General features: G+C 34.2%; 1 protein-coding gene across 1 annotated transcript; it reads right to left on the bottom strand.

The window, feature by feature from the left end:
* Window positions 1-482: 482 nt before the first annotated feature.
* On the bottom strand, window positions 483-17,864 carry LOC130233514 (epidermal growth factor receptor kinase substrate 8-like). The gene is made up of 20 exons (XM_056463588.1): window positions 17,720-17,864; window positions 15,401-15,454; window positions 14,501-14,568; window positions 14,365-14,426; window positions 12,947-13,105; window positions 12,551-12,700; window positions 12,301-12,389; window positions 11,513-11,643; window positions 10,157-10,272; window positions 9,929-10,046; window positions 9,763-9,833; window positions 8,600-8,674; window positions 8,139-8,284; window positions 5,952-6,123; window positions 5,794-5,825; window positions 4,625-4,718; window positions 3,512-3,616; window positions 1,358-1,449; window positions 1,067-1,199; window positions 483-897 (listed from the first exon to the last, which is right to left on the bottom strand). The coding sequence occupies exons 2-20, from the start codon at window positions 15,430-15,432 to the stop codon at window positions 856-858; spliced, it is 1,887 nt and encodes a 628-aa protein (XP_056319563.1). The 5' UTR covers window positions 15,433-15,454; window positions 17,720-17,864; the 3' UTR covers window positions 483-855.
* Window positions 17,865-17,978: the final 114 nt, after the last annotated feature.

Genomic DNA, 17,978 nt, shown 5'->3' with positions numbered 1-17,978 from the left:
ACCCACGTGAACACGGGGAGAACATGCAAACTCCTCACAGAAATGCCAACTGACCTAGCCGAACCAGCTGAACCTTCTTGCTGTGAGGTGAAAGCACTACCCACTGTGCCACTATTTAAAACATTCAGCCCATTTGAAACAGACAATTTAATAGTACTTTGTATGTGGAAAAAAATCTGTAAATTAAATTTAGTGCCGACACAAATTGGGGCATTTATCTTCACCTTCTGCTGTAAGTTTAAACACAATTGTTATTCTGCATTCATTCACTCATTTTCTTTTCGGCTCAGTCCCTTTATTTTTCTGGAGTCGCCACTGCAGAATGAACCGCCAACTTATCCAGCATATGTTTTACCCCTCACTGAGTAACCTCGTGCATCATTCATGCACACTCATTACAAAAGCTTACTTAAAGAGCAATAAACAAAACATCTGGGTCAAGCAAAAAAAGTACTACAGAGCTTATTTTAGCACATTTTTTATTAATACACAATTAGCATACAGCTTCATCAGTGTTTTGCAAATATGACTTATTTTGCATTGGCTGGTATATTAACTAATCATTCAACAAGTGACCACCACCTTAAGGAGATCAGTGGAAATCAACTTCAATAAAAGAATCTGTATTGTATGGAATAAATAAATGAATGCATTTCTCAAACAGGTATGCATGATTTGCAACAGTAAAAAGTGATGTGATATATAATTTAGTAGTGAACAATCCAGTAGGCATCGGTCCTGGCTTGTTTTCGGATAAATGGAAATTGTGAGGTGTTTACTCAGTAGCGCTTGTTCATTCAGGTTCAGGCAAGTACAGATTCCTGCTATCAAAAACACAGCAGCCTCCTCGGATTATCAGCGGCCACCATACTGACTGAACTGAGCCTCACTGGCGAGCTGCAAAGGAAATGAAGACTGATAACATTGGCTCTGCCTCAGTCCCTAAATGACCCCCATGTATAAAAACACACGGTGAAAGCACATGGCCACAATCAAAAGAGCTTCATAAATAACGGTATTTGTATAAGTCGTGAGTTTGGGAAGAACAACGGGTTGTATAACTTACTGCGACGGTAGATCTGACGCTTTGCAGCTGGAAAAACACTCGTCCTCCTTCTTCTGGACATATCGCTCTGATTTCCTCTCGTTTCATTCTCAGCAACATTGCTCCATCAAGTATCCCGAGATTCTGGATCGTCCTGCACAGGTACATGAAGTGAGTGTGTGAATGACTTCTTAAAAGCGCAGGGTTATCAGTAACAGGCTAATGTGACAAAAAAAGTCAAATTCTTAAAAACACAATTAGCTGTAAAGACTATAGAAGAGTTTAAAGGTTAAAATGAAGCATGTTTCTTACGTTTTAGAAAAGCCTTTATACTGTAACCAGGCTTTGACTTCCTCAGGTCTAGATTTCATGTCCAGAGATGGAGGCCCTCTCATATTTTGCGGCTTCAAAAACAATGAATTGTGTAAAAATGTATTAATTGGCTAAATAAACCCAATGGACACTTTATTAGGTACACTTTCTTATGGCAAATATGTGACTGGTAAGTCATGGAGCCACAACCCAATGCATTTAGTCATGCACAGAAGTGGTTCTCAACCATATTGGAGGACCACCAGCACTGCAAATTTTCATTGCTGCATCTGAAATCGCCTCTATAACACTCATTCACTATACTCTACATTAGTCCACTAATATATCCCACTTGAAGGAGTGAATAAAAATGAGTGAGTAAATTCGAGCATTAGAAGAGATGCCATTTTGTTTATGCTTCACTTATTGATAAATCCTTCAGACAGAACTTTAAGACTCAGCCATCGTTCTATTAATAATGTAGCCAAGTATTTTGATTTCTGTCTTATATACAACGTTAAAATGTCAATAAATATTTAATTAGAAACTTACACCGATAGAACTCTGCTGTGGATGCCATCTTGTGGTCAGATGGGGAAATTTATTCGACACGCGAACTCACAGAGCATTATTGGTATTTTCTAGCTGCTGAGTTTACATGTGGTGTACACACTTGGGTTGCTGCTAGACGAGATACAGCCCCAGTCGGACAGTAACAAGAATTATTATATTATTTATTACATTACCCATTACATTATGATTTATTAATGCCTACTCCTAGCCTAACCCTAAACCTACCCCTCATTGTAACAAAATACTAATGTCATAAAAAATGAAACTGTATTGATTGATGTGCGCATACACAATTATACGCAGCCTTATCTCTTCTAGGCTGTGTCTCACTCCACTTTTAGGCATGCTTTTACAATCTTCCCTAAGGGAAATCCCTACCACAATTTAAAGTGTGTTCCATTTAGTCAACTGAATGAAGAAAGCTTACACGGACATACCCTCAACTCCTTGATTTTGACGGAGAGAGCAAGTCTGCTTCATATGTATGTCCCTATACGTGCCAAAATGCAGTGCGCTTGAGACATCACAACAGTTTAGTTCCCAAGTGCTCAAGGGTTTAGTGCAGGGGTCACCAAACCGGTGTGCTGTAGAGTTGAGCTCAAATCCTAATCAAACACTCCTGAACAAGGTAATCAAGGTCTTACAAGGTATAGTTGAAACTTCCAGGCAGATGTGTTGAGGCAAGTTGGAGCTAAACTCTGCAGGGACATTGGCCCTCCAGGACCCAATTTGGTGACCCCTGGTTTAGGGCATTCTATTTAAACCCATTAAGATGTTCCACCAGTAGTGGAAACTCGTGGGACTTAATCGCAGGACTAAAGTTAGAGAGTGAAGGGCAAAAAAATTGGACTGGAATGCAGCCCTAGACTTTACAGTACACTTGTTATTGAGATGCATTTTGGGATTAATTGCGTGCACTTCAGAATGTCCACTATGGTTTTAGACACCACTTGAAATGGCTGCTCTCCTAAATAGTGCATCATTTAGGGGGATAGGGGATCATTTCAGGTAGAGCTCATGTCTCTTTAACCAAACACAGCCCATTCAGCTCATTAGCAGAGACTTAAATGGGTGTGACAGACAAAGGAAGCATGCAATGTGCAGCTTTGGTGGTCCTCTGGGACAGTAGTTGAGAACCACTGATGTAGACAATGGTTAAGATGATCTGCTGAAGTTCAAAGGGAGCATCAGTATGGGGAAGAAAGTGATTTATATGATTTGAATGCAGAATGCTTGGTACAAAACGGGCTGGTCTAAATATTTCAGAAAGTGCTGATAGGAGATTTGTTTTAAATGTGTAGAAGACAAATCTGCAGCAGCTGTAGGTTGCTATCAAAATCTCTAAGGAAGATTTACAGCACATTGTTGAATCAATGCCACGAAGAATTAAGACCACAAAATGAGTCCAACTCTGTACTACCTACCAAGATAAACCTAATAAAGTGGCCAGTGAGTATATATACACAACAAAACACATTCTGCCCAAACAATAGTGAAAATGAATGAATGAAAGCATTGTTTAGTATGTGCACAATACATTGCATGTCTTTACGGAAGGATTTTGTAAGGAATGAGACTTACTGGTGGCCTTTGTCCATCAACAGGTTCTAGAACATTCTGAGGCACATAACCCTCCTCGTTACGACTGTTTTTCACTTTCCACCATTGCCCAGACTTGTCGATTACCTGTTTATAGAAGCAAACGAGTGTAATCTTGTGTGACAATGTAGAATTTTTCAGTGCATACATAAAAATATGCAGATATTTACTTTAAACATAAACATATAAACGTATTTCATTTCAAATTAAAAACTCTTACTGATAACTTGGTAAAATCTAATGATTGAATTAACAGTGGTCGCAACGTTTAAAGATTTAAAATGAATTTTAATTTGTATCTTGGTGCTGAACTGTCATCCTTAAATATAGTCATTTAATATATCATCAAATGATTCTACTTCTAAATATGACTAAATAGATTCTTTTTGTAAATAATATATTATTAAATAGTAACTCCTGATAAAGGCGACGCAGTGGTGCAGTAGGTAGTGCTGTCGCCTCACAGCAAGAAAGTCGCTGGTTCGAGCCTCGGCTGAGTCAGTTGGCGTTTCTGTGTGGAGTTTGCATGTTCTCCCTGCGTTCGCTGGGTGTGCTCTGGTTTTCCCCATAGTCCAAAGACACGTGGTTCAGGTGAATTGGGAAGGCTAAATTGTCCATAGTGTATGAGTGTGAGTAAGTATGTATAGTTGTTGCCCAGAGATGGGTTGCAGCTGGAAGGGCATCCGATGCGTAAAACATGTGCTGGATAAGTTCGCGGTTCATTCCGCTGTGGCGACCCCGGATTAATAAAGGGACTAAGCCGAAAAGACAATGAATGAATGAATGAAAGAAAGAAAGAAAGAATGAATGAATGAATGAATGAACATAAAATGTATGAGAGTTATTACATTTTGTTGAGGAAAGAAAAAAAAAAAAATCAAACAGTATGTATGCAATGTATGGAAAAACTTTCATTAAAATTTAAGCTCTACTACACTTTAATAATTGAGAAATTGTTTTTATCTTTTCAAGAAATTGATGCATTAACTACAGTTAAAAAAATGAGAAAAAAAAGTAATTGTTCATCCCTAAAGTTTCACAATTATTTCCTTAATGTATGTTTAAATATGAACAGTTTAAGGGTCAGGCAATTACCTGCACCATGTCACCCTTCATCACACTCAGTTCCTGACTGTTTCTTGCCATAAAGTCATAAATCACTCTCATGAGGAGCGGCAGCTCTGCTGACCTGCATTACATACAACAAAGGTGTTACTACAATTGATTGGAAATACTTTCAAATCTTTAGTGATCTCATCTGTCCATTAAATACTATACTAATAAGTAGGGCCAGACAGAATCTAAGGACCTTTTTTGCTATTTCTGTGCAGAATTTTGTAAAAAATCTACGGATTTATGCAGAATGATTTTGGAAGTATCATAACTAAAAACTAAACAAAATCAAAACACAAAAAGTTTTAATATATGAAATAAAAAAAGATGTTTTTAACTTCTATTTAAGGTTTACAATGCCAATTCAATTCGATCCACTCATTTGGTAAACAAAGCAAGGCTCTCACATAATACAGCTACTAAAAGACAGAACATATTACTTTACAAATTGTATTGTAAATAAATCATATGAAAAATTTTATATTAGACAATAATATTACTGAGATTAATTTAAAATTGTATTAAATATAAAACTACACAAGTAAATAAATAGACGGAAATCTGTGGGTTTCTGCGAACGCAGATTCCATGTGGGCCTGCTTATAAGTGTTCAATGATTTTACGTTTATGGGTAATTTCAACTCAAGGCGGGTAAAATGTGGACAAACGCAACCATTAGGTTGAAACAACCCAGCGTTCCAGAGTATAAAAAACATGTAATTGTGCTGGATTGAAAACTTGTACTTCATAGTATTTCTAATACACTCTTAAAAATAAAAGCATTGGCATAAATTGTTCCACGAATAACCTTAAGCATCCATAAAATCTTTGAATTCAACAGAAGGTTCTTGATTAGCATCAGTGGTGCCATAAAGAAGTTCTGCTTGAGGTTTATTACAGTGGAAAAACATTTTTAGATCAAATGTTTTTTCACATGATTGATTTTATTTTCAGAAGCTCTTAGTGAAAGGTTCTCTGAGGAAACCAATGATGCTTATTCTTATTCACAGCTGTGAAATCACCAACTTGGAACCTTTATTTTTTAGAATGTACTATTGGTTTTAATTACTAAATCCTTGGGAAAACAGTAATACAACAGTAACACATAAGCCTAAAAACAGAATAATAAGAATGAACAGGACATGGCTCACTTCATGGGTGGGGGGTTCCAGGCTCTGCTGTCCTAGAAAAGAGGTGAAACAGCACTTTGTATTCATTTTAATTTATTGCACTTCAGGTTTAGATCTATATGTCAAACATGACATATTTTATAACACCCTGATGAAGTTTGCCCTCTGGGAGATTGTACCTGTTCAGGTGGCCTCTGACTGACGTTTGCGGGTGGAAATCGCTCACTGTTGCTCCGTGACAGCTGTCTGTTTGCTGGAGGAGACTGTGAAGGGCCGGGCGGAAGAGGCTGCCAACCATCATAAAATTCAGGATAATATGGAGGGATCTGATCGCCGTTTGGCCATTTGGATCTGATTGAAAAACATAAATATTTACATAAAGTTAAAGATTTTAAAGTGCTTATCTATATGGCTTTTTACACTTTAAATAGCTGACACTGTCAAGCTTAAGGAATCCTGGCTTATCTTTCTTTACATTTGACATTGTTCATATATTATGCAGGGTTAACAATTAATCCAGGGCAGTCATACACTGATGTTTCACAATGTACGATGTTACACCCATTGTTAATGTTTTTATTTGCAGTGTCAGTCACTGATTAAATGAATATGCACAAGTTATGTTGACATACCCAGTTTAGTATCTTGCATTGCACATCCTTATACACTTAAAAAAAAAATGCTGGGTTGTTGTAAGCCAACATTGGATCAAATATGGACAAACCAAACTGTCCCGGCCGGCACAGGACGTCAAGATAATGTCAGATTGGTGTTGTACCCTAATGTTGTGGGATGTTGCATTTTGTTTGGAAAAGAACACCGGTTGACGTCACAACCCAACATCAGGCTGACGTCAAAGTCCAACCTAAAATCAACCAAATATCGACATCTAATGATGTTACAAGCTTGACGTTATGTGGATGTTACCACTTTGACGTCTATCAGATGTTGGATTTTGGTTGCCATACCTGACGTAAAAATGTCAGTATTTGACGTCAATAGGATAGTTTAATATGTCAATATGTTGGTTTTGAGATGTTGGCTTGATGTTGGATTTTGGTCACTTTCCAACAAAAATCAACCAAATATCAACATCATTTGACGTCATTATTGGACATCAAAATAACGTTGTCCTTAGACGCTGGCTAGACATTGAATTTTGGTTACCTGACGTCACAACCTAAATCTAACTAAATATTAACATCTTACGACGTTGTGTGCAACTTTGAACAAATTACCCCAACATTGAATTTGTTCCTATCTGATTCAACACTGGGTTGCTACAATCCAGCCTAAATGAGAAATAATATATAGAGAAATAAGTCTGTAAAATCACAGAAACCTCAAAATACAACACTAACCCAGACAATATATCACTGTTAATAAAAGTTACTTTTTCAAAGTTTTCAAGATTAAAAGTTGCTGGACAAAATAATCCCATAATGCAATTCAAAAGCATAAAAGATTTACAAATTTTTTTTTTACTGTGTACAATGGTCTCCTTTCTATTTAATATTCTATCTTTTTATTTGAAAAAAAAAAAAAGTTCTGAATAATACTAATAATTCTCATTTTTGTATTCTGTCATTTTGTCAGTTACATACACAAAATTATCTTCTAACACCAATAATGGCATTTTTATTTTCCCTTTCTTTCATTTTATTTGTTGCTTTGATTACTTCTGCTGCCCTCATTTATAAAAGGCTTTGCATAAATGCTTCTGTTAATTGATTAAATATAAACAATGTAAATATATGGGTTATGACAACACAAACACTATTTACAGAGTGCAAACTATAAAGATAACTAATTATAAACACACTTCTCAGTCTTGTTTACACCTGGTATTAAAATGTGTTTTCATTAATCTGATCAGAAGTGAATGCCACTATATACAGATATAAACAAGGGGCCAAAATGTTATGACCTTATCCAATTCAGAGCCTTTCAAGCTACTTTAGTTGAAAATAAAATCTCATGTAGTTTAATCAATTTAAAAGCCACAGAAGACCGTCTCCACTTACTGACTTACAGTAAAATGTCATTGTTATGAGACGTGTTGTAAGAATGCTAACCAAAAACATATTCAATCTTTTCTGCATTGCACCTTAACACACAAATTGTTACTGCTAAAGTTACTGATCCTTTTTAATCCCACCTTTCCCACTCCTGTAAACTGAAACAAGAGCGATGGGATTTGATCGAATCTAGTCAAACTAGTCCCAACACACACTGGAATGCATGTTAGTACCAGGTGGAAACAGTTCAATCAAAAATGTTCCTTTACATTAAGTAAAACGTGGTGTTTGGAACAACAAATCCTTAGTATAAATGTAGTGTAAACATTTTATTTTTAAAAAGAAGACCTTGGGATGTTCCACGCATCACCCAAACTGCTCCACAGTTTGTCCTCATTTGGTGTGACCACACGTCCCAGCAGCTGCAGAGCATTTTCTGTGAGCAGTGGACTCAGAACAGAAGGAGGGATGTTGGGAGGATAATGACTCATTATCTAAAGCAGAAAGAATCAGTCAGACATGGAATTTGATGCAGGGTTATGTGGTGCACTTTTAATCATTAACATGCCAAAATTATTCTGCAGTAATCACGTGACTAAACTCATCAAAAGTAAAGATTTTCTCTGGATATAGAAAGTGCATACTTTGACATACACTGCTATGCTTTTGCAAACAGTTAACTGACAAGTCAATGCTGACTCACTATTTGAACAAGCTTTTAAAGTGCAGTCCTAAACATTGCTCATCCGTTGCTATTACATGATGAAATGTGGTTGCAATGAAAACAGATTGAACAAACAGATGCTTACAAAACTAAGGGAGGAGAAGAGACTGTGAACAAAGTCAGAAGCAGGAGGGTTTTTAAGGTGATCATCCAGCTTCCCCTGTTAAGTAGAGATAAGTATGTGTTATATTAAATATTACATATATAACATTTCCCAGAAGTTTGTTATAGTGACATTGGTCAAAAACCTTTCAATGAAACAATAAAATTAATAAAATTTGTAAAAATCCAAGAATATTGAATTCTATCGTAGTTTAAAGATATAATCCCATGAAGTTTTAGGAACAACAAATAATAACTTGACTTCTAGTGGATCATTTGGTATCAGAAGTGGCTTATATGAGAAACAAAGGCCTCTAGATTATTTTACGCTTAATTATACTGTTATTTTACCAAAATAAAATATAATCATGCCTTGTTTATTAATTATTTAATTAGGACAGTAAGGTCTGACTTTGCTTAGACAAAAGTCTTGTCACTTAACAGAAATAATGTACAGTCTAGAATATAAATTCATGGTGCAGTGGAAAAAGAATGAATATTGTGTATGACTCCCATGAGCTTGGAGGACTGCATCCTCACATATCTATAATGACTCAAATAACTTGTTAATAAAGTCAACTGGAATGGCAAAGAAAGCATTCTTGCAGGACTCAAAGAGTTCATCAAGATTCTTTTAATTCATCTTCAATGCCTCCTCCATCTTACCCCAGACATGCTCAATAATGTTTATGTCTGGTGACTGGGCTGGCCAGTCCTGGAGCTTTGCTTTCAGGAACTTTGATGTGGAGGCTGAAGTATGAGATGGAGCGCTATCCTGCTGAAAAATTTGCCCTCTCCTGTGGTTTGTAATGTAATGGGCTGCACAAATGTCTTGATACCTCAGGCTGTTGATGTTGATGCACGCTCCCATACTGAATGTAACCCCAAACCATGGTTTTTCCTTCACCAAGCTTGACTAATTTCTGTGAGAATCTTGGGTCTATGCACGTTGCAATCGGTCTACTGCAGTATTTGTGATGATTAAGATGCAGTTCAACAGATGATTCATCTGAAAAATCTACCTTTTGCCAGTTTTCCAAATGATCAACTAAAAGTCAAGTTATTAGTTTTTGCTCTTACAATTGGGATCGACGACAAGACTTTTGTCAGGTGTATAACCATCTTAATTAAATTTCAATTACTTACCAGAAGATTGAAGCCATACTTTATTTTCTGCAAACAGGACACATACTCCTCCACAGTGGGGATATTTGCAACTATAAAATAAAAATAATAGTAATTAAAAAAAAACACTCATAAATCTAAAACATATAGAAAATAAAATTGCAAGTAACATGTATCAGTTATTCACCAGGCATTTTGGGGGCATTTTTCTTTTTCTTTTTCTTGCTTCCATCATCTTTTGGCAAAGCAGAACCTACTTTATATGTGAAAGTCTCAATGTCAGCTGCTACATGGTTAAGAATCTCCTGTAAAGAAATATTAGATGGATGAAAGAAATGTGTTATTGAATCAATGTATAAATTGATCTATTAACAGCCCAGGAAGAGCCTGAAGCTTGTGAATAAAAGCAACTGACAATATCCCTGTTGACGTCATTGAATGGAGGGGGAGTTTGCTCTCGCTCAGAGTGCACTGGCCTGAAAGGGACTTCATCTCTGGGAAACTGCATTGTAGGTGAAGGCCGTCTGTCATCTGGAAGAAGCAGTTCAATGAATAAGTGAAGCAAGTTTAATGAATCAGTGGATGAACGCTAAAACTTTGAAGTCTGAGATGTTAAATTATACTTTTAGGCCTTTTTTGCCTTTATTTTATTAGGAGGACAGGCAAGGTGGATCAGAAAAGCAGCTCAAATATTGTCCAGGTATCTATGACTCAGACAGAGGTCACACTTGTGATCTTCATTGATCAAACAGACTCAAATCAATGAATATACAACAATTGCATTCAGTGATATTTAGTATTTTGATTTGATTTCATGGTAGTACATTATTTAAAACATGCAACGTGTTTAAAATAAAATATTATGAAAATAAATAAAATTTATGTCTAAATATATACAGTAAATGCAACACCCAATTAAAGAATTTTAACTGTGGCAATTTATATACACGACCCTTAAATATAAGCTCTTTATTTTGGCAATTCCCATCAAAAATGCCTTTATAAAAATATTTGGGCCCTGTTTATACCTGCCATTGGTCAATCAGATCACAATTAGATAACAAAAAGACATTTCTTTTTAATCCTGGTATCTCCAAACAAAAAGTACAATTTCAGACAGACGTAGAAAAAATAGACAGACAGAAATAGAAAATGTAGATCCTGTCTGGTTAGTATGCATCAACAAAACATCCCATAGCTGTTCAAATACGTTTGACTACATGAATTTTTACTTTATGAAAGCCTTTCAACCTGATTAGTTTTTTGACTTACAACAAAATGTTTCATATTTTGTTTACACAAGGATTTAGCCTGTTTACTTGTCATCAGATCATTTCATTTGTAAACCAAGCCATCGTCTAATGATGTCCACAAGTTTATGTTTTATACAGAAAGTGCCAAAAAAAAACTCACCAAGTTTCATTGCATTCTTAGGAAAAATCTTAATATTTTTCAGTCTCAAATGACAAAGTAATAGTTAATCCAAAATGTAATTTCTGTCATTATCTATTCACCAGTAAATTCGAAAATTCTGAACAGAAAAAAAAAATTCTGAACAGAATATTGGAATGCTAATCTCTTTGCTCTCTACATATCGAATAAAATAAGTATGAAAGTCAATGGTGACACATCTGATAATTCACATTCTTCAAAATATCTTCTTTTGTGTTTCAGCAGAAGAATGAGACTCAAATTGGACTGGAACAACATTGAACTCTCTTGAAGACCATCACATTTCAGATCATTTTAAAGTAAATAAATGAAATCTGACCATAGTGATCACCATGATCTTCATAGCTGTTGTACTGTGGAGGTGGGAAATCTGGGGGAGGAGGGTTTGACTGCATGGGTCTCTTCATACTGCCTGGATAACCCTGACCAATGATGCTTTCCAGATGACTCCTGAAAAACAGTAAATTTGAAGAGGACTGATGAAAATATAAGTACAACCAAAATATTTGACAAAAATGTTCATATGGGTTAAACCTTTTATTCTTCTTCCATTGATCGCCTGCTTTAAAACATGATATATTTTACATTTTGGAGCTGAATTTCAACACTGTCCTTTGGTGTAACTGTCAAGTATATTTTAATAAACTATAACTCTAATAAATTAAAAAGAAAAATATTGATAAATACGTCAGGCCTAATTTGACAAGTGTCTATAGTAAATGACAATAATATTTCTCATCCATATTTTCTAAAAACATAGCAACTTATATTAACACTAACACTATGTGCTAATTTTAAATCTGATAATTCTACTGAAAACATTAATTAGTTGAAGGTCCCCATTCAAGATCACATAACTGAAGATGTTATTCATAATTTCATATAAAATAAATAACACTATATTAAGATAAGTGTACAAAAATGTTGATAAATTGCTCACATGCTATTTGTATAATATTAAGAGATTATTTTCTTTATTTTTGCAATGTCACACCAAATTCACAATACTTTTCAGTAAAAAAGCAAACAAAAAAAAAACCCATCAGACTACAAATAACAATTCTTTTTACATATAACTACGTTTTTTTGTCTGAACCAGAATCTGACCTGATGTCCATCTGCGGTTCTTTAATCGGTGGACTGGCATCTCCTCCTTGCTGAATTGACTTTTCCAGATCATTGGCCACTTCCTGAGCCTAAACATTAGACAACAGACACATCTATATAAAACTATCCCTGATGCCAAGAGTGAGGGAATGGAATGTAAACTCCCACAATCCACAAGATATGATAGAGACACATTTATAACAGCCAGATACTGTACATCACTATCTAGTGTGTCAGAGCTGTTCCTCACCCCGGCCTCCTCACACTGGAACAAGAAGGCCTGTGGAGATCGCTGACTGGGCTCTTGGGCTGAGATTATGAGGAGAGAATCATAAATGCAACTGTCCAGAACAGCTTTGGCCTTCCTGATGCTGCTCAAATGAACAGACTCCAAAACCTCCTGCAACAGAGAGTTTGCTATTTGTGTAGTGTATCAGCATGATTTCAATTAAACATTATAAGTGTACATTTTACAAGCAAAAAAATTCTTGAAAAAAGAGGAAGAAGCCATAATGCATTTTTAAATGGTAATGAATAAGGGAGAAATCCCACAATGCATTAGCAGAGGTTAGGTGTGAATAGAAACTCCATGAAAGCAAGCAAGCTAATAATATAAGTGTTTTTGAGAATAAAGTTTGTTTCTGACCTTGGTCTCGATGTCACACAGCTGCAGTTGGTTGGCCTGGATCTGTATGATCATATCTTGACCCCAAACTTTCCCTTTACTGTCCAGGTTCTTCAGTCTGTTGACACAGTCCTCAATGCTGCTCACCTCTCTGCCATCCAGTGCACAGGTGAACAGATGCTGGAGAACAAAGAGTTTTTGCCAATTGTGTTTGTGTGAATATATATATATATATATATATATATATATATATATATATATATATATATATATATATATATATATATATATATATATATATATATATATACAGTTGAAGTCAGAATTATTAGCCCCCTCTGAATTATATTTTTCCCTAATTTCTGTTTAACGGAGAGGAGTTTTTTTTCCAACACATTTCTGAACATAATAGTTTTAATAACTCATTTCTAATAACTGATTTATTTTATCTTTGCCATGATGACAGGGGCTAATAATTCGGATTTCTACTGTGTATATGTGTATATATATATATATATATATATATATATATATATATATATATATATATATATATATATAAAATGATTGGTTCTTTAAAAAACAAGGATGAGAGAGGTGAGATAACGGGCTATTTATGTAAGCTTGAATTAATTTGATTGGTCCTCATATGATTGTTGATGTGAGACCAACCGTGGTCAGTCATAGCACGTGATCCTCTCGAAATTATTTAGTAAAACTTCACCTAATGAATCATGCCGAGGTATTTCTCCACCACAGAATGAGATTGCTGTGGTTATCATGTGAAGGGCCTTGTGAAATTCACATTTATGTCATTAAATAGTCCAGCTGAGTTTCTGTGTGGAATTATAATATATGACAGATAAGGCTTGGTTCTTTTCTATAACATATGGGTGTTGGCTTTGCGTTAACAGATTATGATTATGAGTTTGTTACATACAGTGAGCACAAATTAAAACTGTCACAAATTATATAAACCTTTTTGTCAAAGACAAAATTATTAAACCTCCTGTGAAATTTTTTACTCTTTTTTTTTTTTTTTTTAAATGTTTCACAAGTTATGTTTAACGTCACAATGTTTAAAGATATTTTACCACAATTTTTCTGTTATATTTTTCTTCTAAAATGTATATATAAAGTGAATGTATAGGAATAACTAAATTGCTATTGTCAATAGTTATAGTTACCTTAAGATTTCTCTTTTTAATTGGCTACAGAATAAACCACTGTTGTCCAATGACTTGCCTAATTTACCCAATTAAACTATTTATACCTTCAAATTGCACTTTACTATACTGAATAATAAAATAATTGTAAAACATTATGAACTGTCAACGTGGCAAAGACATAAGAAATTTGATTTTAGAAAATACGTTTTTAATATGAAATATTTATATATAATTATATACATAACAAACTGAATATAAATCACATTTTACCTCCACTCTGTACTGAAAGCTGTCTTGTCTGCTCATCGATTCAGCATACTCCTTCCTTTGCACTAAAGCATCAAAGTCAAGTTAAAATCATGGTACTTTATTTCTTAGGATATGTTTTTAATGGGTTTCTACTTACTGTAAATGGATTTGGCACTGGGACGAGACATGCCAGAGCCCTGAGATGATGGCTCAGGTGAGAAGCCTCTATAATATAACAATCACAACACACTATGTCTTTATGCTCAGTTCACTCTAAATGTAAGTATTCTTACAGCAAAGCTCAAAGTTAAAGGCATAGTTCACCCAAAACTGAAAATTCTGTCAGAATTTACTCCTTTTTAAACCTTTATGAGTTTATTTCTTATGTTGAACACAAAAGAAGATATTTTGATAAAAGCTTTCTTTAAAATATCTTTTTTTGTGTTCAACAGAAGTAGCTCATAAAGAGTTGAGGTTATTATAGTATACTAAGTGCTATTACAACATTCACTATACAGCCAAAAAGACCCCATTTCTGATTAACTAGTTTAGCTAATGCTGTAATGTCAGTGAAAATAAATCCAACTCCATATCTAGATTAGAGAATTCCGTTGCAAGAGTTTTAGGGAATCCTCTTTTGTGCAAGTTGACAAATCGTTCTAAAAGTGAAATTCAGCTGATCATTAGTTTCATAGTTTAATACAAAATATAAAACCATTAAAGCACCTCAAATGTAAAAAACAGTTTACCTCACAGGTATTTTCTCAATATTTATGTGATAAGAATTGTGAGAAATGTTTTGTTTTCCTCAGAATTACAACTTATTTCTCACAATTCCGAATTCATTTCTGTTCAAACTTTAGTCAAAATTGGGATTTGTATTAAACTTTAAAAGCGCATCAATGAGTATTGTTTGCTTGACTGTTATGACAACCGATACGAGAGATATGGCAGGGCATGACGTATTGCACTGAACCACCCTTAAATATGTTTCAAGTTCAAATTCCACTGGCACACAGCAGAAGATAACACTGACAGAGGTGAGTAGGACATGTACCTTGGCTGGAAAACAGGGTTACCCCCATACATTCTTCAACGTGATGTGTAACACCTGTAAATACAATATTATCAGTCATAAAACCATTCAGAAATACAGCAGATTAACTTCTGTATCTGATCAGCTTTGCCAGGCTGACTGCTAGTCCTGCATACAAGTGTCTGTTCAACAGTGGTTTGACAACACTGGTCTTTCAGAAAAAGGTGAAAAACATTTAGTCACCATAAAGTGAGGAAAGCACGCATATTACATCCTCAAAATGTATAACATTGTCTAAAGACAAAAATATCAGAGCAAGTTAATGTTTTTAAAGTTTTTGTTCACCCAAAATAGGAACAATTCCTCATCAAAATAGTTTCTTCAGTTAAATACAAAATGTTTAAAGAATGTTGGAAACTGTAGCCATTTATTTATTCATTTATTATACTTTTTTTATAGAATTTCCAAATTATGAAGTTCAATTACCAGTTTTCTGTAATAAAAAAAAAGATTATAAATGTTTGATTATGACTTTGTTGTGTACAGTGAGCACAAATTTAAATTGTCACAAATTCTATACTATTTTTAGTCAAAGACAGTTGACAAAATGATTAAACCTCCTGTGAAATATTTACTCTTTCAAAATTTACAAAGTCAAGTCTTGTTCAAAATTACAACGTTTAAAGATATTTTTCCTCAGTATTTTCTGCTATATTTTCCTTCTAAAGAGTATGTATAAAGTGAATGAAAAGCAATAAATAAATTTCTATGGTCAGTATAGTTAGCCCCTTTAGAATTTTCGTTTCAATTGGCTACAGAACAAACAACTGTTGTCCAATGACTTGCCTAATTTACCCAATTAAACTAGTTACACCTTCAAAAATGCACTTCAATATATTGAATAGTAAAATACTAGTAAAATATTATGAATTGTGAACATGCCAAATACATATGAAATTAAAAATAGTATGTTTAAAATGTAATAAAAAATGTGCTAAATGTTTGGGACATCTTGAAGATTAGTAAATGTGTGAAATGTTTTTTTTTGGGTGAACTGTCCCTTTAAGAAAAATATACTAATATGTTTTAAACTAGTCAATCATTGAATACATCCAGGTTCCCAAGAGAACTGGCATACGAGTTATGATTAGGGCCAGACAGAATCTGCGAACAGTTTTTGCCATTCCTGCGCAGAATTTTGTAAAACGTCTGCGGATTTATGCAGAACGATTTTAGGAGTATCATAACTAAAAACTTTATATATGATATAAAAAATAATACATCTTTAACTTTTATTTAATGTTTACAATGCAAATCCGATTAGATCCACTTATTTGGTAAACAAAGCAAGTCTTTCATTTAATATATCCACTAAAAGACAGAACATATTATTTTACAAATTGTATTGTAAATAAATCATATGAACATTTTAATATTATTATAATGTCACAAAATATTGGTGAAATTAATTTAAAAAATGAATAAGTCTAAATTTACACAAGTAAATACATAGACTAAATGATGGGCTACAAATCTTTGGAAACCTGTGGATTTCTGCACACGCAGACTTCCATATGGGGCTAGTTATGATTTACTAGTCTTATAATTTCATTACAGAGAAGTTGTGAATGTTTTGTAAATGTACAAAAGTTTGAAATAATTAACATTTTAGTGTAAATCTTGTGTATGCTGAGCCAAGGCTGTGTTCGGTTGATTTTTATTTGATTTACCAACTGAAATAATATTTAACTCTATTACTAATCTGTCAGGTATAAAAGAATTTTGGCCATAAACCTTTAAAAATATTTAATTAAAAATAATTTTTAATGATACTGTTATTTTGACCTGTACTTTAAAACTGTATCTCTAACAATGTCACAACTGAGTGAAGCCATTAACTTGTCACAAAAATCACATTTAGTCACATCATCAATCAACAAATTAAGATTTTCATATGCCAATTACAATACAAGGGCTTTGAAACTCTTATGTTCTCAAAAACAGACAAGTAGTGTCCAGTAAAGAATTAAGTAAACCGCAAAAAAAGTGCTGACAACATAATGCTGGAACTTTCTTCAACAAGTTTGTGCTTGTGGCTTTACAAGAAAACATTAAAAGAAGTGTTGCACTATAGAGTAAAACGAGAAAATACACATTACCACTAGATTAAAATAACAGAATTAAATAATGAAGAATACAACCATTCTTACAGTTCGGTTACCTTAATCTGTATGTGAAACAGTGTGTATTCAGCCACTATGCTCCTTCATTATAAATATATGAAAATAAAAAGGTATCACTAAAACAGACCTTGTAATTAACCTAATTATTTTACATTACCTTAGAGAAAATCCTAATGTTTTAACTGCAAATCCTCAAATCTAGGTTGAGCTTCCTCCAGATTTGACATATCCTTAAGTCCGTGAAGTGCACTAGAGCAAATATTGTGGACTTCCTGCTTGGAAAAACAGGGGTCAAAGTCTAGTTCGTGAATTATTGTAAAAGGTAAGAGCAGATAGGTTTTCCATTTATATTCTTAAGTTCAAAGGTATGGTCATTATTAAACAGCTCTGTGACGTGCACAACAACGTGACACGCT

This window comes from Danio aesculapii, chromosome 8 (genome assembly GCF_903798145.1).
Source record: "Danio aesculapii chromosome 8, fDanAes4.1, whole genome shotgun sequence".
NCBI classification, from domain to species: Eukaryota; Metazoa; Chordata; class Actinopteri; order Cypriniformes; family Danionidae; genus Danio; species Danio aesculapii.
This window is presented reverse-complemented; position numbering and strand designations above follow the sequence as displayed.